A 26,998-nucleotide genomic window follows, 5' to 3' on the forward strand; every position below is an offset into this window, starting at 1 on the left:
TTCACCTGGTGGCCATTTTTCCTCTGATACATAATCAGATACATTTAAATCTGCAAACAGCATACACACACACAGACCCTTATTCAGCATACATTTTATCAAGAATGATGCAATGCCATCTCTTTACTGGCTGTTAGACTGGAGAGCGTGTTTAGTAATCTGAATTTAGAACAACTGAGCATGCCCACAAGCCAGGAATCAAAGCAAATTCCCGAGGGAGGGGGGCGAGTGGGTTACAGGAGGAGAAGGAAATATAAGTGATTAAGGGGATGTTGCAGCCTTACTATTAACCTCTGGACAACCAGAGTGGCAGTGAAATATTTCAAAGAGGATGTTCACTGATTACATTTTTGTGTGTGGGGTAATTTTGTGCATTTAGGTAATGTAGTTACTTGGTATTTGAGATTGAAAATAGAAATGCATTCATCAACTTGAAACTTTTGATCAAATAATCAGTGTCTATATTCTTGCAGCTTTGGGTAGGCAATAGAGTCATGTTCTCCAACAACAAAGAATGAGTTTAGGGATAGAATTTGTTTCACTTGAAAAATGCTTTTGTGCTTCAGTGCCCTCTTTTTACATTTAATAATCTCTCTATTATGTCCTACCACTTGTTTTTTTAAAGACATTAATGAATGTTTGACTGGCTTGGCCATGTGTGCACACAGCTGTCTCAACACTCGAGGCTCCTTCCATTGCAGCTGCAGTCCTGGCTATGAATTGGGAGCTGATGGAAAGCAATGTTATAGTAAGTACCCCAAATTAAGGAATCACAAGTAACCAGTTTGGGCATTAATTAATGTTTAAAGTTCATGCATTTCTGACCATTCTGAAATATTACAAGGATAGTTATTATACACAACTACAAAAATGATACATTTTTTGGCCTAATTGACTTTCCTAATTGGCTTTCACTTGCATAACATACTGCACACTTCAGACATGATTTCAGTTACGATAATTCCTGTGTTGACATTCTTAAGTAGAAAGGAAAAAACTTTTAAAATAATTCACACTATGTAGGAGGACCGTTAATGATCTGCTAAAGACACAGTCAAAGCTTCAAAAATGGGATCCATTATCTGGAATCCTGTTATCCAGAAACTTCCAAATTATGGGAAGGCCATCTCAATTTTAATCAAATAATATACATTTTTAGAAGTGTTTTCCATTTCTCTGTAATAATAAAACAGTACCTTGTACTTGACCCCAACTAAGATATACTTAATCCTTGTTGGAGCAAAATAATTCTGTTGAGTTTATTTAATGTGTAAATGTTCTTTTAGTAGATTAAATTATGGAGATCCAAATTATGGAGAGATCCCTTATCCGGAAAACCTTGTCCTGGACCCTGAGGTCCTGAGCATTTTGGATAACAGGTCCCATAACTGTACAATATCTTCTCCCAACCAACATTAAACAAAATATCAGCATGTGTTTGGCTGCTCTCTAGTGTTTATTATTTAAAGGGGACCTGTCACCCAGATATAAAAAACTGTATAATAAGCATACTTTTCAAATTTAACATGAAACCCAAATTACTTTTTCTATTAATGTATCCAGACCCATTATAAAGGCATTCAAAAGTCCCAGCTGTCAATCATATAGTGCCTGCCTCACCTCTTAGGCACAGACTATTTGTTCATGAATCTAAAATGATTAAATTAAGATATATTATATACAGAGAACCAGCAGAAACCAACTATTAATCTTAAAGGAACACTGTCATGATTTTTATGGTATACTTTTTATTTCTAAATTGCACTGTTTACATAGCAAATAATTCACTCTAACATTTAAAATGTTATTCTTTAACCAACAAATGTATTTTTTTAAAGCTGTAATACTGGTGTGTAGGCGCCATCTCAGTGCATTGTGCCTGAGTCTGAGCTTTCAGAAGGAGCCAGCGCTACACATTAGAACTGCTTTCAGGTAACCTATTGTTTCTCCTACTCCCATGTAACTGGAGGAGTCCCAAGCTGGACTTGGATTTCTTACTATTGAGTGCTATTCTGATATCTACTGGGAGCACAGGTCAAATGACTGTGGCACCCTGGGAAATAAAGAATATGGTTAGCCCCATGTGAAATTTCAAAATGAAATATAAAAAAATCTATTTTTGGAAAACGGATTTCAATGCAGGATTCTGCCGGAGAAGCTCTATTAACTGATGCGTTTTAAAAAAAACCTATTTTCCCATGACAGTATTCCTTTAACACAATACTTGGATTGGGCTGAGTCAAAAATATATATTAATGTTCCTTAATGTTTGAAGGATCCCTGTAAATTATGAAGTGTGCAAGATGTATTCTTTTTGGATTCCTATTATTGTTATGGTTAATTACGTCAGATGCCCTCTCGGCTTGTGCTTGTAAATGGAGCCTAGATTTGATCATTTTCCTTATAAGAATTTGCCAAGATAAATTAACATTCCATCAAGAGCATCCAGCTGTTAACCATAAATACTGTGTTATGTCTGAAAATGTAAAATTCAGTGGACCATAAATGAGATCCGATTAGTTGTTGACAATAGTTGAAAGCTAACGTAGGAATAAAGAGAATCAGTGGCAGCTAAGAACTTGGAACAGAGTCACGTTGTAAAGGGGAATTCAGGATAAGAGGGCAAGGGGCTGGGTACACGCCAGAAGCCTAGGGAAGGATCTCCATAAGGTGCCTGTAAATCCTGCATCTTGTTGCCGGCTTTGGATGAATGAAAATATAAGCAGCATACTGTATATGTTTAGCAACCCAGCTCATGGTTAGCAGTGTAGCATGGTCAGAAGTCATGCATATGTTTTGCAGATGTTTTACAAACCTTTACATTTGAATTATGTTGTGTGTATGTATCTAAAACAGGTTGGTCTATAGGGAAACCATAGGTAAAATACAACTGAATGTATGCCATACATAAAGGCCAGTCAGTTAATTCAGTGGAATCTGTCCAAGCAATCTGCCTGCTCTGTAAAGGTATGGATGCTTCTTAAAAAACACAAATCAGTGTTCTAGAATACTTTTTCACATGGGAAGCCTACATTAATTTCAAACAAAGAAAATCAAGAAATGTATAGGAATGTATCTTTTTTGGGTTTTTAGTTTAGAAACTGAAAAAGTACAGCAAATAATGATCAAAGGTAGAGATCAGATGAGGGATGCATTCTGTTTTCCTGTTCCAGGAATCGAGATGGAGATTATCAATAGCTGTGAGATCAACAATGGAGGATGTTCACATCAGTGTAAACACATCAACGCTGGTCCCCTTTGCCTCTGCCCTCAAGGGTTTGAGCTGGACACAGATGGAAAAACCTGTATAGGTAAATAATGCCAATCATTCACTAGCTTTTACTTGCCGAGTTTTTTCTGGAGACTTTTTCTTTAATAAATCTGACTATTCAAAGTTTCCGGAAATACTTGTGCGAATATTCACATTTTTTGCCATGTTTTTTCTTGAATCGAGAAAACCGCAAACTTGAAGTTTGACTAGAAAATCTTTCTTTTAGGGCATGCAATTAAGCATTAATTGTTAAAGCTGGTTACTGGTATATAAGTTACTCATGACTTGAGCTGCCATCTGGGGCCTCTAGCACTGACTAAGTTTTTGGGGCAGCACACAGACACTGCACTGTGTTTACCTTTTGGAATCTATTCCCATTGCTTTTGAGAAATGTGACATTTTATTAATCGTATATGTGAGAGAACATTCCTAGCATTATCTAGTATAAGTAAATCTAAAGCAACTGGACTTGCTAAGTAATCATTGAAGACCTTTAACTACTCATCCGAGCAGCTTCTTCAGCTCAACAAATGTCTTCAATGATTGCTTAGCAAGTCCAGTTGCTTTAGATTTATTTATACCCGATATACCATGATCTGGATGAATGAAAATCTTCATAGTCATTCCTAGAATTACCTATCATATGTTTCCTTGTGTTCCCATTTCTTGGGGTTGACATAACTACGGCCTACCCTTTATGTTCTCTAAAGAGAGGAAATGTAAAGCTCAGAAGCTTTATCCATGGGTTTGTAGAACATTTCTGTTTTGTTATATATATATATATATATTATATATTCGTATTATATAACATAAAATCATATCTCTGTGGCTCACTTATTCATTTGCTTTTTATTTTAGGTTGCTGAAATCTTTGACTCAAGTTCAAATGAGTTAAAGCTAGTTTGAAATACTGTAAATTTAATGAACTCGATACCGTATTTCTCCCATACTTATACTGAGAAACATGGCAAGCCTCAGCACAAAGGCATTTCCTGACACAATACCTCAGATTGTCTACTGTGTAAACATTGAATATAAGGGTTGCAGCTGTGAGCTTGGAGGGATAACTAGATGTACTATATAGTGAGAGGCCTGCCACTTCCACCCATTAATATTGAGCATCATAAAATATACCCGACTGAGGTTGAAAAGACATGCTTTCATAAAGTTAAAAATTCTGTTCCAGTAATGCTGCCTAACATTCACTTGATTAGGCAAATTAACCCATTTGAAACTGTGCATCAGAAGGGAAAATGTCTTTACTAACTCCAAACCAGTTTTTGGATCAGAATTGTCCTAAGGATATTCATATCGATAATTTAAAATGTAGGGACACACAGAATCTCAAAAAAAAAATCTCAAATTGTTACCAATCCCTGGGCATTAGATGAAGAGGTAGAAGTAACCTGAAGATGGTAAAATCAATACTAGCTAAAAAGGCATCAAACACTCTCTTGAAACTATTTAATCTGTTTTCCAGTGCAATTGGTTTGGGGAAGAACTCCACAACATAACAGCTCACAATCTTATTTCAAAAAAACTCTTTTGCATCTTAAAGGAGAACGAAAGGCATGAATGAGACTTACCAGCCCTGAAGAAGGATCCATACCCCTTTCTAAAAAAAAGGGCATTTTCTGCCCTGCATTGCCCCAGTACTACCCTGTATTTGTTACAGAGGGCAGCACAGAGGGGTCGGCAGGTGCTGTCTCATGCTATTTAAGCTTCTCTTGCAAGTGATTGCAAGAGAAGCTAAAGCAACTGGACTTGCTAAGCAATCATTGAAGACATTTGTAATTGCGCCTGCTCCAAGTCCGGGGTACAGATATTTAGGTTGACGCATGAGTGCAGTGCATCAGTGTATGTACATAGACATACCATGTTTTTATGATTTTGCTGAAATTGCTATGCTACTACAGGTATCGGACCTTGTATCCTGAAACCCATTATCCAGAAAGTTGCGAATTACGGAAAGGCCATCTCCTATAGACGATATTTTAATCAAATCACATTTTTGAAAAGGATTTTGTTTTTCTCTGTAATAATAAAACAGTACCTGTACTTGATCCCAACTAAGATATAATTATCCCTTATTGGGGGCAGAACAGCCCTATTGGGTTTATTTAATGTTTAAATTATTTTTTTAATAGACTTAAGGTAGGAGATACAAATTACGGAAAGACCTCTTGTCCGGAAAACCCCAGGTTCCGAGCATTCTGGATAATGGGTCCCATACCTGTACTATATTAGATACTGAACATATATTTCAATAAAGAATGTGTACTGTTGTTGATGGTAATAATGACTTGATGAGTAACTTATCTTTACCTGTCCTCCTAGACACAGATGAGTGCACAAATGGCGCATCATGCTGTCAGCAAGAATGTTCTAATAACCCAGGGGGTTATGAGTGTCTGTGCTACTCAGGCTATAGACTCAACCCAGATGGATGTGGATGTGATGGTAAATACATTACGGAGTGTAATTAATAAGAAAAATATATAATGTGCTGTATAAAACCAAAATTCTATTCGTACTACTCTAAGCAAAGTAAAAGCAGCAAAAGCATAGACAACATTACTCCGGGTCTATAAAAAGATTTAACTGAAGGAATGTTTTACCTTCAGGTTAACTTTTAGTATTTTATAGAATGGGTTTAGTGTCTTTTATTACATAATCCCCTATGTGATTCACTCCAAGTATGTAACCATGTATTTAAAGCTAGTTGTAAGTCCCTTTGCCCTCAATGAAGACTGTATCCCATAATTCACTTTCCCAGCCATGTGACATTCTAGTGAGATGGAGTTGGGGATTATGTTGGGATTAATGTTGATATATTTTTATTGAGATGAATGCACCACTCTATACTGCCTGCCCATGAGACATTTAGTGCCCTAAATCATTCTTATTGGGAAATGCCCATTGAGATAAAAAGAAAATACATCTGCCACTTTGTACAGGGTGCCAGTAGCTTAGTTTAACAAATAAGTCTTTATATTTTATGTTATGTTATTTTATGTGACATAACTGTTTTATTAATGAGCTCCCTGCTGCAAACAGCTCACTCATGCTGTTCAGTCCCAATTGCATAGCAGTGGCAATCAGTTGATCCACGTGAATGTGTTAGCCTGGGGAGATGTGTCATCTAGGGATTTCAGTGGTGTAGCAAACTGATTGCAGCATTAGTCAGTGATTTGGAATGCTCCGCAGCTAAACATCCTGATTAACTTATTTACAGCAGAGAAAAAACTTGAGGGATTACGCAATTAACCAAATAATATCATTGGGTGGAACTGATTTATTTACTATGTACTACAATTTGGGGACATTTTATGAGTATGCCAATACAATATTTTGAACACAACTCTGTTCTTATTTACTGTTTAGCAAATTAATTCATCAGGTGAGATTCCATAATACAAAATATGTCAGTGTGACACTTGTTCTCTTCAGTACCATATTACCTATGCACAGACCTATGCACTGCTGTTCAGTTAAAGGTTTCATAATATGACATCTTGATATTTACATATATATGTATAGTATATAGCCAATAAGGTATAAAAGGAAAAGAACTCAAGTACAATACCTGGGAAGGTACAGAAGGGGTCAAAACTTGTTTGTGCCTGGCAATGCTGATTGGTATATTTGCAATCTGCAGCCGACTGCAGGGGGTTCCCAGCACACATAAAGATCACTGCTCTGGAAATATTTCTGGCAGATTTACAACCAAATGTTTGTTCCTTAAGAAGAGCACTGTCTGTGCTAAAAACGTTGGATTTTTTTCCAATAAATCTTTTATATATCCTTGTGTGTGCGGTACTCTTCCTCCATTTTCATTTTTTACCTGCACCTAGGGCAGATGCTTTTGTGAAGGGTCTGCTCTTGTTTATCTATTATATATATAGTATATAGCCAAAAAGGTATTGAAGGAAAAGAGCTCAAGTACAATAGCTGGGAAGGTACAGAAGGGCTCAAAACTTGTTGGTGCCTGGCAGTGCTTATTGGTATATTTAGAATCTGCAGCCGACTAACCTGCTTTCTGGGGGTGCCCAGCACACTTAAAGATCACTGCTCTGGCAGATTTACAACCAAGTGCAGGCTGTGGTAAATTCCGAGTACAATGGGGCTATGCCCAGTTGTAGCTGCATTGTACATTCCATTCAGCTCTGCAAAAAATGTACCTACTCTCTACTAAGAGAGGGCATGCTTAGGAAATTAAAATCACGTACTGTAGCTGCCAAAGTAAGCATTTAGCCCCTATTCGCGACGATATACTTTTATAGATATGTGTGTTTTAGTAGTGCTGGTGCTTGTATGCTCCATATATTCATATTTTTTGGATTTGGCCAGCTTTTTTCCTTATGAATGTGATAAAAGTCCACTATGACATTTGGGACATTCAAACCAATAACACAATGCTCTTTTCCAACAGATGTGGATGAGTGCTCCTTGAACAATGGAGGTTGTGAACAGCTGTGTGAAAACCTGATTGGTTCCTTCCAATGTAGCTGTCCACTGGGGTATAGGCTGGATGGAGACAGTAAAAGTTGTCTTGGTAAGTTCCTTAGCTATTGCATGAGTTTTTTTTATATATTTTCATTCAATTTGTTTTATAATGGCTTTTAGTTTGCAATTCTTTAGTAGTATTTTAGAATAACAAATATTTATACTGAATGTGTTTTAAATATAAAGCAAAACATGTCCAGTCACATCCTAGGCAAGTGCTTCAGCATGTAGGATCTGAGTTTGTCCAAGAACAAGGGAGAGTTGTTGGCAGGTGTGGAAAGCAATAGCAACTCATGGTATGGAGCAGTAAGAGAGAAGAGTTTAAGGTGGGCAATGACTTCTGAAGTAATTAGGGATAAAGCAGGGGTGCCCCAAAGATAGATCAGAATCTACCAATGGTGATCCGTAAACCACAGCAGTTCTGCTTTGTCACAAAAATGTGTTCCTTACATTTATTTGTCATTTCAGTAAATGTGCTTTAAGTCGTTTTTCCCTCCACAGCCATAACTCACCAAGCTGAAGTATTACCTGGTCAACGTCCCATTGTTCGATCGCTTCCACAAGTCACTTTACTAAGGGATGAATTTGCTCAATTTTTTGATGAGGACTATGATGATGAAGAAGCAGAAGCCAGGGGAGAACATACCCTCTCAGAATCATTTGGTAACTATATTTCCCCCTTTTTATATTAGCATTGCAGAATGTCAGAAAAAAAGGCATTTTGATGGGAGGACCAATTGAAAATAGTTAACAATGTGATTCAACTTGCAAGGAAGGCTCCAGAATTCTAGCAGCAGCAAAACTATTTAACCTCACACTGGAATTAATCCCAGGTTTCCCTGTATAAAATTCTTACGAGTTACCATTTAAGTCACACCTTTTATTACAAAAGACTCATTATACTGAGTTTTTCAAACAGTGTATAGTTTTTCAAGCTAGGTAACCAAATACATGAGAACTGCTGCAGCTGAAAAGTAGATACAACCCTGTTCATTTCTAACAGAATTCCTTTTGGTGCTTCTAGTTTGCTTTGGCGGCAGCTTTGGCCCTGACTGTACATTAACCTGTGACGATTGCAAGAATGGAGGAACATGTAATGAGGAGGAGGATGGCTGTATGTGCCAGGGGGGCTGGACAGGACTTATATGTAACCAAAGTAAGTTGAAAAAAATCTAGGACAGTCTATCAAATTTTCTCATTCAAGTGTACCTATATACAGTATTCTGAATGTATCTAGTTTCAGGGGGGACTGCCCCATCCACTTGGGTCAGTCAGATCTTATTTAATGTATTTTGGGCTGCCAGGTTTCCAAACAATGAATATTAAATGCTGTCTACAGTTTTTACCCACTGGTTTGATGCCATTAATAGATTTGCTGTACACGACATGATTAAAACATACTACCAAACAAAGTACTGGCCACTATCTTTCTGCACCCCCTTCTCTGACTATTCCATTATATATAGGTTGCTGGTCAAGTCATTGGAACACGCAGAGGAGTAGGGGCAGAACCATTCATTATTTGTTGTACTTCTAGGCAAGCAACAAATCATTGGAGTTAAAGCATTGTACTCTTTCTTCTTTAAGAAAACAGAGATGTACTACTGTATTCCACTGTAAGGTTATGTGATTTACAGCAGTATTCTACTGCCAGTGATTTGACTGATCAGACATTGAAAATCCCCCTTCAGACATTCAAGACCCCCCCACCCCCACTGTGTAGAGAATGCTGGCCCTTATTTATGCTACTGAGTGGGACTGCACCCCTGTGGCGTGGGACTGCAGGGCCTTATTTATGCTTCTGACTGCATTGTACCAAAAGATTATATGCTTCCATCATGGGTGCAGTATTGGGTGGGGGTTGTATAACCTGCAGGTGGGGTCTAGAGTCTTCTGTGCTTTTCCCCTCTTTCCTTCCTGCCTTCCCAGCCCTCATGCCCTCTACCACACCTAATATTCCCCCAGTGCTTGTTTTTGCTGTGACTAAAGACCTGTGCTTTAAAGCAGGTTTGAGTTCAGGTCATGATGTGGCAGCCACACACACAGTTACATCTGCTTCTCTTTTATTTCCATTTTATGGACAGCAAAGGCACATTCCATTGTCCACACATTTCCCGTGCGGACAACAGTGTTAGCTTTCCATGACACTGCCGAGATGAAGATCTCAAAATCTGAAGCATAAATTAAAACCAGTGTGTGGAATTTCCATTATATAGATATGGTGTGATTGTGAAATTGCCCCCATATTTTTTTCTCAATTATAAATAAAACATGAAAATAGTGAGAAATACACAAGACTGTAGTTACAGTTCAGCTGTGGGAGTAGGATACTGTGACTTGCATGGCAGCTTTCGTGACAAAGGTTGGTTGCCCCTGTTCTAGATTTTGCTTGATTTCCTGTGTTCTCATTTTACACTCGTGATCTTAAAAATAGAAACAGTATTGTTTTTAACAAACTCATAAAACAAATTTGGGAGGCATTTCAGTCTGTGCTGTATTTTCCTTAGCTGCACGCATTTTGGTTCATGTTCACTTATTGAATGACTCGAGTTTTGCTTTTCTTCCTGCCAAAATGAGCAACCGCAATTTGGACTCTCTTGTAACTCTGCATTTGGCACTTGGATTTCAGCAGAGACTGTTAACCATGTCAAAATGGTTAACTTCAGCCAAAGAAAAGAGAAAGTGCAGTGTTCTGCATTTATTTTTGAGATATTAAGCACCAATGTAAAGCCTATAGGCTTTTTTTTAAACTTTTATAAAAGTGCCCATAGGGACATCAGCCAACCAGCAAAGATTTCTAGTTTATTAAATGCCATAGTTTTATAGGTTTCCATTTTGTTTTAATTACTTATGCCTTGGAGATCATATTTTTATGGCAGATTCTGAATTGCCCATAAGCCTCTAGTCCACGATAAGGTCTTTAAATTGGCTCTTCTTAGTTCTACATAATATTCTGCTTCATTTATGACCAAGTAATTAGTGCACAGACATTGTTGTTTACATAAAGGCTGCAACATAATTCTCAAATGCTTTGAAAGGCCAACCATGTTTTGGCTGTCACCCACAGTACTCCACTGAGACAGTATTAACCAATGCAGCCAAAAGTTCTGAATGAATCAGAGTCATTCATCTCCATAGTTGCTGAGGAGAATCCTGTTCATGGATTGATAGTTTTAGCAAGAAAATCTGTCCTCTGCTCCATATCCAGGGAAGAAGATAATATGCAGCCCCAGGGGGCCTGGATATGATGTTTTGGGGTATTTGCTGGTCTCCATGTAACACTTATTTCAATTTGTTGCCCAGAGAAAATAGCTTTTTAGTCACAGATGTGTCTCAGGAAAGGCAACATGCAACCCAAAGCATTTGGCTGACCTGGAAGGCTACAAACCCCTAAATAAAGTGTTAGGTCCACCAGAGAATATAATTCTTTAAAGCTAACAGCCTTTCATCGCTTTCATCTGCAATGGCCCCTCGCTCATGTTATCTTTTTCTGAGATGTCTGTGCCAACGTCACAGTATCTGCTGTTTCTTATGAAGAACCAAGCTGAGCCTACTTTGTTACTAAAACTCCTAACAAAACATGCTACAACAATCTACCCTCTGCTTGATTTAGCCAAGGTCTCCATAATTGGCTATGATCAGCATTTTTCTTAATAACTCCAATCATGATGTTGTGTAATTAACTACAGCATTGTGGGTGCACCTGCTTTTCCTATTTACTTTGCCAATTACCTGTGTGTGAAAGGGAAGAGGTGCCAAACCCCCTCTTTTACATGGGAAAGATGACAGGTTACATAACAGTTTTTGAGTACCTAGTTGGCACATGCACAGACATCTGTATAAATATTTAATATTTATATGCAGGTTCTTCAGGTTTGCTTTGTTTGCACCGCAATAGGCCTGTCACACGCAAGTTTGGGATGGAATAATATTATAGAAGGATGTGACAGAAAGTCGAAGCTATCTGATTCAGTGCCCCGTGGTGCCCAGCTTTGTTGCTGGCAGACCTTGAGCCTTCCATGCGCTGGAGGGGGCATCGTCTCTAAACCAAAGCTGAAGTTTGTGGGGTTTGTTTGCAAAGTGCAGAAATGTACAGTGTTGCTGCAGCTGTGTACTGCTTTATTGGGGAATATTTCATCCTCCCCAATGTATTTCCCAGTTTTACAACATATAAATATGTCAGTGCCGAAATGCACTAACCATATCTGTCTTATACAGATACACGTATAAAGCAAACATATTACTTCATTCACCCAATAATTCCTTATTTCCACTGTATACCTTTTTTAATATATCAGATTTCTAATAGTGCAGAGAGCTGCTATAAAGACAGGAACGCACAAGCTGTGATCTGATTCATTTCCAGTAATAGTGAGTAAGCCAAAAGGCTTTTTGGTTTGGAGAGCCAGTGTAAACAAACCGCACGCTTTTGGATCAGGGAAGGATGGAAAGACTATTATACTCCAGCACGTAACGTTAAGCCTAATAATGGGAAAATGTGTAAAAAATTCATTAATCCCACATTTTACAATAAAAATGGATTAGGTTTCTAATGAAATGACAGAGCAGTCCAGCACCTTAGGAGCTAACAAAAAGGCAGGACCATCTTTAGGTAGTCACTGCACTATCACTCTATAGATTTGCCTTCGTATTTCCCAATGGCCTCCTGGTCCATTCACTGGTCATTATGGCCATCAACTCTACTTGCTGCCATGAATATTGTAACCTGTTCTTATTGATGTGGCTGAAATAAAGAACTTGGCCCTTGTACAAGGGCAAGAGTTCCATTTCATGGAGGCAATGTTGTACACCAGTAACTAGTAGCTCATATCAAAAAAATCAGTGATTGGCTGCAGAGGGCAAAATGTGACGCAACTGGATATAGTGACTGTCTATCAGTGCAGAACGTTATGGGGCAGAATTCTTTTACGATAATGTCACCTTCAGGTTTCTGTTTTTGTAGTTACTCCACCAAATTGAGGAATGGATAGTACAAACACTATGTCTGCGACAAGATATATTGAGTGTAGGAAAATACAATATTTTACTAGTTACATGAATTTTTAGGAATTCACATGGGCTACATTAGATATTTTGATTCTGCCTTATTACTATATGACTAGGATTTCTGTATACACCCCAGTTTGAAGTGCAGACACTGTTAAATACACCATTGTACCTTACCTTATGGTAAGCTTTAACAAAACAACCAGTAACCAGTAAACAACAAGTAAATGCAAATGTTGAACTATCTTTTGTGTATCAATTAAATGTGTTCTATTTCTTGTGCCTAATTCAGCTTGTCCTGAAGGAACTTTTGGTCAGAATTGTAGCCTCAAATGTAACTGTAAGAATGGAGCCACGTGTGACCCTATTACTGGCAAATGCCGCTGTCCACAAGGAGTGAGTGGCGAATTCTGTGAGGATGGTAAGTAAAATGCTTGGTGTAGCTGGAAATGTCAGTGTTGCGTATATCTGTTACTGCAAGACCAAATGGTATGTTTATTCCTTTTTTAGGCTGCCCAAAAGGATATTATGGAAAGAGCTGCAAGAAAAAATGTAACTGTGCCAGCAAAGGTCGATGCCATCGAATCCATGGAGCTTGTTTGTGTGACCCTGGGCTCTATGGACGTTATTGCCATTTAGGTGAGAAATAAGTCTTGCATTTTTAAATGTGTTTAACGGTATGTTGTTCTAAGACCCATTTCACCACATGTAATAAAACACACTAAGTAGGAAGAAGAAGCAAGTGCTTAGGGCACAACAGTTGGGGGGTGCTAGTCACACGGCCCTCCTGTCTGCCTACCCCTAGTCCTGGCCCTTGAGTCCTGTGGACAACACCACCTGCTGCCTTCTCCCCTCCGCTACTTGTCACTCCTATCTCCTCGCTGTAGGCAAGGTGGCTGGCCTGGTTGCCTAGGGCATCTGGCTAGCTTGGCTCAGAACTGACCCCTATAGTCTCAGCATCAGAACCACTGTCCCAAAAGACAATGCAAATCAGTTACCTTGAATATCAAAGTTTAAAAAGATTTGCTTCACTGTTAACTAAAAATGTTAATCTATCTGAGACAGAGTGAACTTTAAAAATATATGAAATCTGATCTAGTAATGTAATAGCACAACACTGTTAAATTATGTGTCAAAAAGTAAAGAATCTTCTATTTAAGGCTGGCCTAACTTAGTTTGAGTCTTAATTGAAGACACTTGCTGCAGTTCTTGGGATCTGTATTTTACTTTTGTGATCATCATTATATTTCCTTGACTAGCTTGCCCAAAGTGGACATATGGGCCTGGTTGTTCAGAAGAATGCCAATGTGTGCAGAGAAACACCCTGGAGTGTGATAAAAAGGAAGGCCTTTGTACTTGTAAACCAGGTTTCCATGGAGAATACTGTCAGAAAAGTAAGTGTTCCACCATTAACTCGGTCATCTTCTATTTAGAAATGTTTTCAATATAAAGTACATGTACTGTGTTGGATGAATACATCATGATTTATTGCTACATTGTAGATTATTTTTTTACTCCTGGTGTTTGGTACTATTTTAAATAAAATATTCTGTGTTAACATTTAAGAATGTAAAAGAGAGAGATATTTTATTATAGAAAATAAAATGGGGCAAAATGCCCCTCTGCTGGAGGGAAACAGGGGCCACTGGCACTGGTCTGCTCTAGGTCTGTGTTTGACCACTCTGACCTTGGTTTGTCACTGCAAACTGTAAATGTCAACTCAAGCATGATGTCTCTTGAATATTTCCATTTTTTAGAATGCGACGTGGGATTTTACGGAATGGGTTGTAAGAACAAGTGTAGCTGCCCACATGGTGTACTCTGTGACCACACTAATGGGAGGTGCCAGAAACAGTGCCCAGAGGGATACCAGGGGGATAACTGTGACCAAGGTAACACTCCACCACTGCCACAACTAAATGCCCACTCCTACTGCTAAATTCTCTTGTTCTCCAATGTCATGCTTTCTAAATGTAGTTATTTCTGATATCAGATCATCCACCAGCAGTTACTTGCCCCTATGTTTCTTGTCTCAAACCTGCTGCTTTCTTTTATCTGTTTTACAGTAGAAAATAGGTATCCATGTGGTTAAAATTATGGGTTTAAGACATCATAGCTGCTTGTAATCTTTCTGCTCTCCGGTCATTCCAAGGGATTGTTTTGTATCATCTTTACTGCAGTATGATTGCCCTGGTTCTGTAAAACTGTAATGATACAGTACATTGCAATCTTACAATACTGTACCTATTCTAGCAAGCCATCCACACTTTTTATGATTTAGTTCAGCCCAGTGACTAGTTATCCCACATGAACCCCTAATAGCTGCTCTAATACATGGTCCACATTATTGTTTTTTTGTTATCTTTTCTGTGATCAGAATGCCCAGAAGGAACATTTGGAATGAACTGTGTAAAGACTTGTGCATGTGGAGGTGCACCTTGTAATCACGTCTCAGGGATTTGCATTTGCCCTGCTGGAAAAATTGGCTTAGACTGTGCCAAAGGTGAGGCAATGGAAATGAATGCAATGGAAATTATCTCAATTTTATCTGTTAAATTGTAATATTGTGTTGTCACTATTTTTATTGTCAGTGTATTGTTTTGTCAGTAAAATATTTTAAAGGGGCAGTTAACATTCACATAGACAAACAAATTTGTTTTTCATTTGCTTTCTATTTTTATGTTTTCTCCAAGTTTATTTTCCCCCAGTCTTATATTATTAGTGGTAGCATGCTGACTTTCTAAACTTCTAGCATGTCATACATTACTTGATTCATTTCTCAGCATCATCAGAGGAACATAGGATTCTTTTGAGTTATGCAGGCACTCCGGAATTCCAAATAATGTCGAATTACAGCTCAAGTATAAAGTAAAAATATAGTAATTTTATTGGCAAGTACACATATAAGCTATGAAACTTCATAGCTTATATTTGTACTTGTCAATAAAATTACTATATTTTTACTTTATACTTGAGCTGTAATTCGACATTATTTGGTATTCCGGAGTGCCTGCCTAACTCAAAAGAATCCTTTCCAATATGGCTCCCCTATGCTGAGGGTCTGGGGCATGAGCACCTGGACCATGCATTCACTGTGGGTAAGCAATTCTCTACATTTGGATATGTTTAGAACCATATACCTCTTGTAATTTTTATTTGAGGCATCAGAGCATCGCCAGCAAGTGACGCACCAGCTTGTACGACTCTCTCCTCTACAGACTTTAATAACTCTCCAGGACCATAATCAGTAGGGGATGAAGCTGCTGCTGCATCTGAGAAATGTATCAGCTCATATATGAAATTTAATGGTTTATAGACTTTACTGGTTTACTGAACTGCTACTGGGATACAACAGGGGATGGCGAATGTGTCCCATTCATTAAAAGTTACATTTTATAAAGACAGTAAATTTTTGAGAGCAACTGAGACAATTCTTTTGACGCGGGCAGCAATTTTTGGACGCGCCGTGAATCCAATCATTTCGCCCATCACCAGTTAATAGAGCAATTTCCCTCTATCTATCTGGATAGATGATAGATAGATAGATATGTTCCTGCTATGATTGAAGCTGTTTGGTATGATATTAATGTAATGCCACTGAGGATTATTGGTCATGCGTTTTACTGCGTGTTTTTGTGCTTTGCCTTCTTTGGGGACTCATTTAACATCTGCATGTGAGATTCCCACCTTTGCTAGTGATGTGTCAAGATGCTGTTTTGCTTACTGTAGTTGCTATAGTTGCCTAATAAGTGTATGTTTTTGCCGGATGAAGGTTTTGGGGTGTGCCTGATATGTAACAGAGCCCACACTTGCTGATGCTATTGCATTGTCCTAACATTCATCCCATTAGTGCAAAACACATCCTTAATGGGAAATTACGCTAACTTTGTGTGAAGGTCATTAAAAATAACAAATATGTGGATAATCAATCAAAGATTTAATCCCCTTTAGTTTAATTTGCACAGGAGATGATGCGGATCTCCAGGTTTCAGACATGATTTCAGACATTACAATTATCCCCTGTGGTACAATGATAGAGAGCTTACATATATTGTAGGAAGTATCAGCTGAGTGTCACAGGAGTATGGTTATTGTAGATCGCTCTTTAACCCCTGCGCTGTGGGACAATGTGCAGAATGTTTAAACAATAGCCCCTTTTTCAGATTCAGATACTGTATTATCATTTGATTTTATATTCTGTAAATCCACATACTTCTGCTACTTACAGGCAGCATATCAGAGCCTGCTGTTCCAGCATGCTGTTCGCCGTAAATAATCCTAGTGAAGAATTCACAAGTTGAATTGTGATCTGCACATGTAAACAGTTTCAATTCTTCCATGTCTGCCACAGATTGCCCTGTAGGACACTGGGGAGCTGGCTGCCAAGAGATCTGTCCCATGTGTGAAAACAACGGCACTTGTAACCCAGCGACTGGAGAATGTACATGCACGCCGGGGTACACTGGCAGCCTCTGCAAAGAAAGTAAGTACTACATGGTTATCACAGTGGCACGTGTCCAGATATCCAGTAAATTTGTCTCTGGTTTGTTTCAGGGATTATTATTGTTATTATTATAAACATAATAGGAGCCCTGTGGGTAGTAAAAGTACCTTTACAAAACCTTTATGGAAAGAAAACAAACAGAAAATAAAATACTGTATATATTAAATATATATATATTTGTGAAACCCTGATGATTGTGCTTATCCATAAAGATACAAAAGCCTTGTTTGTAGGCACCCAGTTGGTTTGCCAGCAGGGGTATCTGGTTATGAAAGTATATATATATATTGTGTTATGGATTGTTAATAGATAATAAATAAAGCATAAGTAATTCAGTGTTCAGTAAGTGTTTTTGCTTTCCTTTAGTTTGTCCTGCTGGTTGGCATGGCCAGGGGTGCCAGATGAGATGTGCCTGTCAGAACAATGGCCAATGTGACCCAGTCTCAGGAAGATGCACATGTCCGCCTGGCTGGACAGGCCATAACTGCAGAAGAGGTAAAATTGCCACCAATATTGGTCTATATGATCTCCAAAGCACCATACAGCACAGGGAGTGGCAGGCTCTAAGGTGTGATAGAAAAATTGTATTATAAATTTGAGCTGTAAATAATATAGAAATGCCCTGGTCTACAGGAAACCTTGGCTCTCTGAGAAGCAAATGCGCATTCATTGACCCTTTTTTTAAAAAGCTGAGCCAAGTAGTTGGCTTCCAAGGCTAGCCTGCCCACATGTCACTGCCATAATAGTTGCACCACCCCAAAGTGAGTACTATGCACATGCTTCTATTGCTTACCCCTAGTTCCAGCCCCGCTTTCTTGTATTGGTTCTTTTTTTGTCTCACAAATATACCTTTTGCTTCCTTCTGGTTTAAAATTCATTGTGTGGGCCACTCTTTCAAGAAGCTGTGACCTTTTTCACACTCCAGAGAATTTACCTGCTGTTAGTTTAACAAAACCATTAGATTAGGAAATTTTTCAAATTTTGAGGTTAAAGGAGAGATGATTTATGAAATTAAATGCCATTTTGTTTTAACTAAGGCTGAGAAGCACTCAATATAGATTTCATTGTCTTTTTTCCCCCCAATCCAGCATGTGATTCAGGGCACTGGGGAACAGATTGCCTCAACCCCTGTAACTGTAGCAACAGTGATGGAAGCTGTGATTCAGTGACTGGACAGTGTGTCTGTGAATCAGGATACATAGGGCTGAATTGTGATCAAAGTAAGTTAGCCATCCGCTTGTGAGATAACACTGTGTATTTCATGCTGTTGTATTCTTACAAATAGAAAGCAATTAAAAGTGAAAGCTTAAAATAGACTTAGAGACCTAGGGGGTCATTTATCAATGCTGAGAAAATTTGCCTGTGGGCAATAACCCCTGGCATCCAGTCAAATTGTTGTTCTGCCTGCAGCTGGCTGAAAAAATACATTCACTGATTGGTTGCTATGGGTTACTGCCACGGTCAAATTTGACAGGTGTTAATAAATGAGCCCCTAGGATAAGAGAGTTATGTAGTAATATGGTAAAAATATAGACCTATGCATTAACCCATAGTTGCCAATCACACTTTGGTGGCAATTATTCTAACTGCATAGACCTATCAGCCTGTTTACTACTGGTTATTACTAGACAGTTGCATATTATATCTGTCACTTTACATGTAGCTATGTAACTGAGCAGCTAATCAGAGGGATAACATGGAAAGTTACCTATCATTGGAAGAACTTAAAAAGATGTAGGAAATGTATTTAACCATACCAGCAGGTTGCAACAGGATTGGGGGGGGGGTGTAAGGCAGTGCAAAAAATTAAAAACAATATCAGGGTGTCCAAAGATCTGCAAACAAAAGGTTCTTACTATTACAAAGTTTTATTAATGGAATAGTCTGCAGTAAGCCATTGTGAAAAATGACTCCCCTAGCTTCTTATCATCTTGGAATAGTTATCTGTTGAGTTCATAAGGTATTATCTTTTCTCATTAGTGCATATTAACCAGTTTAGTCTGACCATATATATGCTATCTTCGCCATAGAATGTGCCGAGGGCTGGTATGGCTCAGACTGCAGGCACCCATGTCAGTGTGATAATGGTGCGGTTTGCGACCATGTGAGCGGGGCTTGCACGTGCGCAGCAGGATGGAGAGGAACATTCTGCGAGCTACGTAAGTATTGATTCACATGCAGCTAAGAATATTAATATCCTTTCAAAATTTTCATTTATGATATGCAGTACATATGTTTTCAACATTAGAGAAAGGAATGAAAACACTGAGGAAGTTATTTTAAGTATTTAAAAATACTTCCTCTACTAATACAGGAAGATGGGCTTAGAGTGGTACAGGAAGGAATGTTGGAAGAGAATATGGGAGACACATTATATTATATTTATGAAATTTGGTTAAAAAAGAGCAGCCTTTTGAGTGGTATATTAGGGTATATGAATTGCTCGTTGACATTCCATAAAATATCTCAATCACAGTTGTAACCAATGGAATGGCAAATCCCTCAGTAGAATGTTTATGCTGTGGAAACGAGACCCTGTGTCTCAGCTATTGCCTTGGGCTATAAGAAAGACATGGTGTGCGTTAGTCACATAGAGGAAATAATCATTAAATGCTCAGAAATTCTCTTGGCTGCCTTCCATAAAGCCAAAGGCCATGTTATGTGAAACGGAACATGTACAGATAAAAGTAATGCTCAGTACAAGTAAAAGTAAGCAAATCATTCGCTTTATGTTGAAATGTTTGACAGAGCCTGTTTTCCAGTGGGGAATACTGAGAAAATGAATGAGTGTGGCAAGTCAGATAGACTGCATTTCAGTGGAAGTGCTGCACCTGTTAATGCACTTTCATTGCATTTATAGAATTTGCATGATATTTCTCCTTCCACCTCTTTTGTTAAACTACAAGTCCTAAGGGTGAAGACACACTGAGCTACTTATTAGCAGCTACTTTTTCACAGATACTAAATTCCAGAAAATACCCTGCCATAGACAATACTGAGAATTGCCTCTGCTAAAACACATGTAGAGACAGTCAGTAAATGATCAGCACTGTCTGTTTTAGAAGCCAGGACAAGTAGCTGCTACTAGAAGCTCTGTGTGTCTTCACCCTAAAACCCACTGTCTTTAGCTCTCATAGGATGCTGGGAGGTGATTAAGTGTCCCATACTGGACATTCTATGACTAATGTATGATTCTCTGTATATTTAGCAAAAATGTTAATTGTGAAATAACTAATTGTTTGAAGTAAAATATCATCTTGTTGTAGTGTCCCATTCTGTTCAACTTGATTTAATCTAACTGTTGGCTGTGCATCTTTATTTAAAACGAGTGTAGATTTTATTCAGTTTATTTATTCACGTTTCTCCAGCTTGCCCTGATGGCTTCTATGGCACAGACTGTGCGAACCACTGCCAGTGTTCCAATGGTGCCCACTGTGATCATGTTTCAGGATCATGCACTTGTCTTGCTGGTTGGACTGGCACTACATGCAGCCAGAGTAAGTGGCTTTTTCAGCTTTTTTTAGCTAAACTGTTCTATCCTGCAAGCCATTCTATCCCAAAAGGGGGCATTCACATTGCCCCTCGCAGTGTGCAAAATGCAAAAAATAGCTGCAAGCCTCTGCAAGCCTGGGTCTTCTTCTGCTCTATAGCTGTTTAATAAGTTGATAGAAATTCCCCCTCCCTAGCCACTCTCCTACCTGCGGCCAGGGAGCAGGGGAAGCAGGCGGGTGGGAAGTTCCGATACGAATCAATGTGTGCCAGGCCCCTCTAAAAACTTTTTTGCAGGGGGGCCCAGTACCATCAAGTTACGCCACTGATTTAGACCCTTTTCTATTTGTTCTCCTGTCTCCTTTTTAAAACACTATCTGGTTGCTATGGTAAATGGATCCATAGCAATGAGATGGCTGCTGGGATTCCAAACTGAAAAACTGCTAAACCAAAACCCAAACAATTTAAAATCCACAAACACAAAGTCCAATCACAAATCATAATAGTACCCCCTTACATTTCTGTAGTGATAGTAATTAGCCAAACAAACTGGGAAATGCAGACAAATAAAAAACAAAAAAAAATAAAAACAAACTAGCAGCAGGATATTTTTGTGTTATTGGTAAATAGAAATGAATCATGTGCCACAAACACCTAATAGGCTAATCTATTGCACAGATACCTTTCCCCTTTAATATGGCTCATTGGCACAGAAAATAAGCATTGCTTTTGTGCTAAGAGAAATAACACACACTGGGCCTGATTCACTAAAGGGCGATAAAAATTATCGCACGCTTTTTCGCGTTAAAAAACGCAAAATAATTTGCGCACGATTCACCATAGTATTATCGCGTGCGAAAAATCGCCATTTTCGCATGGGTTATTTCTCGTACTAGTTTTACCGTTTTGCGTTCATTTCCGCGCTGAAAAGAATACGATCGCATGATTCACTATAACTTTTGCGCGCTAAATATCGCATTCGGCTATGCGAAAATTAACACCTACTACAGGCAGGCGAAAAATTATAGAAAAGTACAGTAAATGATTTTTTGCAATAAAATATGGACTTACAGTGTTATTTATTCAAGTATGTGTTTCCCCTAGAGTGACGCAGCCGCCAGTTTGCAGCGAAATGTTCATTTTTAATACAGTAATTTTCTGCAAGTATTGGCGTGTATGGCTAACATGGCGTGCGTTCATTTGCGCGACTATTTATATTTGGCTACAAGTGATGAAATGTTTCGCCAGGCATGGATTCGCAGCGAATTTTTGGACGTGCGTTGAATTTTTTTCGCGGCGGATTTTTTCATGCGTTTCTCAAAACATTCCGCCAATGGCAAAACCCATGAAAAAATTTGCCACGCAAAAATTCACCGCACATCCAAAAATTTATACAAGCGTCAAAAAATAATAGTCACAGCAACAATTTTTTTGCCCGCACAACATTTTTGCCGTTTCGAAAGATTTGCTAATTTTTCACTAAAGATAACCAGAACACATTTGCTCATCACTAGTGGCTACTATTTATAAGCATCTACTATTTATATGCTACCATTTATATGTGGCTAATATTTATATACATCATTTATATGCGGCAACAATTTTTATACACTATTTCTATGCTACCATTCATATGCGGCGATTATTCGCGTAATGTACCGGCAAATACCGCATTGAAATAGTCTTTTCGCAAGTTAAATAATGCATGCAATATCGCGCGTAAAAAAGCGCGAGTATGCTTATAGTGAATCGTGCGAAAAATCGCCAAAATTAAGACGTGGTAAAAATTTTAGCGCACAATAAAAATAGCGCACGTTTTATCGCCCTTTAGTGAATCAGGCCCACTACGGGGCTGATTTACTTACCCACGAACGGGTCGAATGGAGTCCGATTGCGTTTTTTTCGTAATGATCGGTATTTTGCGATTTTTTCGTATGTTTTGCGATTTTTTCGGATTCTTTACGAATTTTTCGTTACCAATACGATTTTTGCGTAAAAACGCGAGTTTTCGTATCCATTACGAAAGTTGCGTAAAAAGTTGCGCATTTTTCGTAGCGTTAAAACTTACGTGAAAAATGCGCAAGTTTTCGCGTAAGTTTTAACGCTACGAAAAATGCGCAACTTTTTACGCAACTTTCGTAATGGATACGAAAAACTCGCGTTTTTACGCAAAAATCGTATTGGTAACGAAAAATTCGAAAAAATCGCAAAACATACGAAAAAGTCGCAAAATGTTCGTTTTCAAGTCGGAACTTTTCCAATTCGGGTCGGATTCGTGGGTTAGTAAATCAGCCCCTATGTGTTAATGAGTTATAGCCAACATCACAAAAGATCCACCAAAAAGATAGAAACATTACATTGCATCGATTGAGCTGAAACTAAAATTCATAAAGATTGCTGTGCTGTGTCCCCTGTGCTGTGTACTAATATTGTACCCGTTGTTCAACTTTGTGCTTTCCCAAATCTGCCCAGAATGTCAAGAGAACAGGTATGGAAATAACTGCGAGGAAACGTGTAACTGCTTTAATGGAGCCTCATGCAACCATATCAGTGGGGAGTGTGTGTGCAGCCCTGGTTGGACAGGAGTCACCTGCCGGCAAGGTAAAATAACAAGAAACATTCTCTTCTTTTCTTTGACATTCCCTGCTGGGTTAAGAAGTGACACGTTTATGGAACGCTGTGCATATAGATGACAGAATATTGCCCATTGCCTTGGTTTTCAAAATGAAAAGAACATTTAAACTGAACTAGGATGCACAATATCAATCCACAAAAAAAAGTTGTCTTTTCTTGGCTGCATGCTACTTCAATAGCACGTTCCCTCTGATTCCACCTGGGGAATGTCCTTTCCACCAGAATTGCCCTGAAGGAAGAAGCATCATATTGTTTTATATAAATACACAAAATATCATGAAAACTTAACACAAGGTTAATAGTTGCATCTTATTCATAGTGGATATCAGTATTCTATCTTGGTTAAAATTAAGTTATGTTTTGAAACTGGTATTGTGTTGTCACGGTGATATAATAACGATGTAGGTAAAATTGTTGGGCAATTAAAAGACCCTGGATCTCTATAAATGCTCTCCATCTCTTCCATATCCCAAGAGTTAGAAGGGATCTGCACTGGGATCCAGGCAATAAAAGTTCTCCACAAATGTCCTAAAGAAATGTCCTTTTTCCGCCTGAGCTACAACAGTATGTTACTACTATGCCTGAGTAAGGGACAATGAGTTTCCTTGACAATTATGTTTTAAGTGGTCTTTATTTTAAAAAAACTACATTTTTTTGCAGCTTGTCTTGAAGGCTTTTATGGGTTAAATTGCCTTCAACAGTGCATCTGCAGAAACGGAGGAAAATGTGACCATGTCACGGGTCGGTGCAGTTGCCAGAAAGGTTGGACAGGATTGGCTTGTGAGATAGGTGAGTGTTACTTAGTATGACAATTACATTTTAAAGGAACCACATAAGAATGAGGTTCATTGATTTAAAAAGGCTTTTCATCTCAAAAAAAGAATAGAAGATCCAGCTGTGGGAATTTGAGTAACATTATCAGTGTATTGTGTGATGTTATATAGATTTACAAATGGCAGTGCCAAATTAACAGGACTTAGGTGAGTTTATACCAATGTAATATTAAAGGAACAGTTCAGTGTAAAAATAAAACTGGGTAAAATGGATAGACTGAGCAAAATCAAAAATATTTCTAATATAGTTAGTTAGGCAAAAATGTAATCTATAAAGGCTGGAGTGAGCAGTTGTCTAACCTAATGGGAGATCTCTACTTCCTGCTTTCAGCTCTCTAAGCTGTTAGCAGTCAGTAACCAATCAGTGACTTGAGAGGGGGCCATATGGGACATAAATGTTCAGTTTGTTTGCACTTGAATCTGACCTGCCTGCTCACAAACTAACTGAACAGTTATGTCCCATGTGCCCCTCCTAAAGTCACTGACTAACTAAGAGGTTAGAGAGCTAAAAGCAGGAAGTAGTGTTCTGGCTATTATGTTAGACATTTGCTCACTCCAGCGTTTATAGATTACATTTTTTCCTAACTAATTTATTTTGCCTAACTAACTTATTTTTCGCAGTCTGTCTTTTTTACCCAGTTTCATTTTTACACTGAACTAATTCAAAATAATTATTTATTCACATTACCTACTAGTGACAATGCCACTCAATCCAAAACAAGCATGGTTTATTAGTCCCTACAGTGACTATATTATTTAGGTTGTCTGTATAGGCATTTATGTTTCCTTATTTACATAACTAAAAAGCCCCAAAATTAAAGAAGATAGCTATTTATACCAAAATGTGTGTTTTGTAGTAAAGTGATTGTTATATTCTTGCAGAATGTACCCCGGGAACGTATGGAGATGGCTGCCTACAGAACTGCAATTGCCAAAATGGAGGAGTTTGTGAGCGGGAGACAGGGCGCTGCTTGTGCCATGCAGGCTGGATTGGGGAGTTATGTCAAACAGGTAACGGGGTGTGTGGGGAAGAGAGACAGTGTCTAAAGGCATGCCACATACTAGCAAAAAGCCAGAGCTCATTTACTAATGCTAATTTTAAAACACACACCAATTGCCGTTTTTGCCCATGATAAATCATATTTTCCCAGAATTTAACAGTAATAAAGCTTGCCCACAGTTAATAACTAGGGATGCTATTTAGCTTCTGTATTTGCATTATGCAAACAAGCCGCAGTAACATCAAGCATGCTGCCAAGGTGGACAAACTGATGGTTCCACTTGCCCTTAATGTAATTTGGGCTTACATTTCCAGCAGGCATGTGTAAACCCAGTTACAGATCTAATTGATTAGTTGTACCACCAGATTTGGTAGTGTATGGCCTGCTGTATTCTCCTGCAGTAACTCATCTGATGATAGCTTAAGGGAACAGTAACACCAAAAACTGAAAGTGTATCAAAGTAATTAGAATATGATGTATTGTTGCCCTGCACTGTAAAAAATTGTGTGTTTGCCTTAAGAACCACTATTTTACCTTATATAAACAAAGCTGCTGTGTAGTCATGGGAGCAGCCATTCAAATTAAAATAGGGCTAAATGGCACATATTACATAGCAGATAACAGATAAGCTCTGTAAAACACCATTATATTCTACAGAACTATCTGCCAACTGCTATGTAACTTGTACCTTTTCTCCTTTTTTTCCAGCTTGAACGGGCTGCTGTAAGATGCCTTAGGGAGTCACTATTTAGTGGGCTGTTTGGGCCTTGGCGTTCTATTTTGAATAACAGTCCCAGGCATGACTATAGCAGTCTTTCTGAAGCAAACACACAAGTTTTACCAGTGCAGGGTAACAGTACATTATATTTTAATTATTCTTTATATTGTATTATTCCCATTACCCTTTTTCCTTTACCACCTTCGCCTATTTTATTGTATGCTTTCACTAGTGCCATCCTAATTCCTAATGTTTCTCCCACACATTATGCTTTATTCCTTCTACCTTTAGCTCACAATAAATATCACTGCCTATGTAGAATTTAAAGTGCTTAATGGTAATATTAGCTAGTTTGGATTTGTTCCTTGGTGCATGTTCTGTTTATTGAATCTCTTTCCTGCTTATAATACAATTCATAAAAGCCAATTAGATATCCCGGTTTGGGAAAGCTGCAGTCGATGTTTGTATCAGGTTTCCGAGATTCTGGCAAGCAACTCATACCTCCATCATTTGCCAGATGGCAGAAATACTGAGCTGATTCTGAGAGTCCAGGACAAAGACTAAAATGAGCCTACTGTGACTGCTAAGCATTTTAACTTCTGCTTATGAACCGATGGCACTGAGCTTTAAAAGCATACGAGATACACAATATGATAATCACTTAAAAAGAAACATTTTGGCTGACTGTAGCTTAGCAAATTATATTCAACTCTGTCTTAATATTTCAAAACCTTTTTAGAAAGAGGCAGATTCCTGAGGATTATAAGTATGAACTGCCAAAGGGCTATTATCTTTATTATTACTCCACTCATCTTTAAATCTCCAAGCAGCTTCCTGTGAAAATCAACATGAGCAACAGCAAACAAACTGGGACATGTTGAACCCTAAAGTTGCCCATACATTTAGGGGCAGATTTATTAACATTTGCACCATTTTTTATTCATTTATTAATTAATCCGAATACAGGTTTGGGACCAGTTATCCAGAATGCACGGAACCTGGGGTTTTCCAGATAAGGGGTCTTTCTGTCATTTA

At 38.3% G+C, this 26,998-nt stretch overlaps 1 protein-coding gene across 2 annotated transcripts in view; it reads left to right on the forward strand.

Annotated features, from left to right (window-relative positions):
- Positions 1–26,998, forward strand: part of megf6 (multiple EGF-like-domains 6) — a 256,246-nt gene that overhangs the window by 210,311 nt on the left and 18,937 nt on the right. For both annotated transcript variants that reach the window (XM_002933860.5, XM_004916199.4), the window contains 19 exons: positions 626–748; positions 3,174–3,311; positions 5,609–5,731; positions 7,704–7,826; positions 8,279–8,440; positions 8,802–8,933; positions 13,077–13,205; positions 13,295–13,423; positions 14,044–14,178; positions 14,542–14,676; positions 15,162–15,287; positions 17,136–17,267; positions 17,655–17,783; positions 18,377–18,508; positions 19,319–19,447; positions 20,657–20,785; positions 23,250–23,378; positions 24,072–24,200; positions 25,127–25,255. In XM_002933860.5, coding sequence (XP_002933906.3) covers positions 626–748; positions 3,174–3,311; positions 5,609–5,731; positions 7,704–7,826; positions 8,279–8,440; positions 8,802–8,933; positions 13,077–13,205; positions 13,295–13,423; positions 14,044–14,178; positions 14,542–14,676; positions 15,162–15,287; positions 17,136–17,267; positions 17,655–17,783; positions 18,377–18,508; positions 19,319–19,447; positions 20,657–20,785; positions 23,250–23,378; positions 24,072–24,200; positions 25,127–25,255 — 2,493 coding nt within the window. The remainder of the gene's footprint in view (positions 1–625; positions 749–3,173; positions 3,312–5,608; positions 5,732–7,703; positions 7,827–8,278; positions 8,441–8,801; positions 8,934–13,076; positions 13,206–13,294; positions 13,424–14,043; positions 14,179–14,541; positions 14,677–15,161; positions 15,288–17,135; positions 17,268–17,654; positions 17,784–18,376; positions 18,509–19,318; positions 19,448–20,656; positions 20,786–23,249; positions 23,379–24,071; positions 24,201–25,126; positions 25,256–26,998) is intronic.

The sequence above is a fragment of the Xenopus tropicalis genome, chromosome 7 (genome assembly GCF_000004195.4).
Source record: "Xenopus tropicalis strain Nigerian chromosome 7, UCB_Xtro_10.0, whole genome shotgun sequence".
Classification (NCBI taxonomy): Eukaryota; Metazoa; Chordata; class Amphibia; order Anura; family Pipidae; genus Xenopus; species Xenopus tropicalis.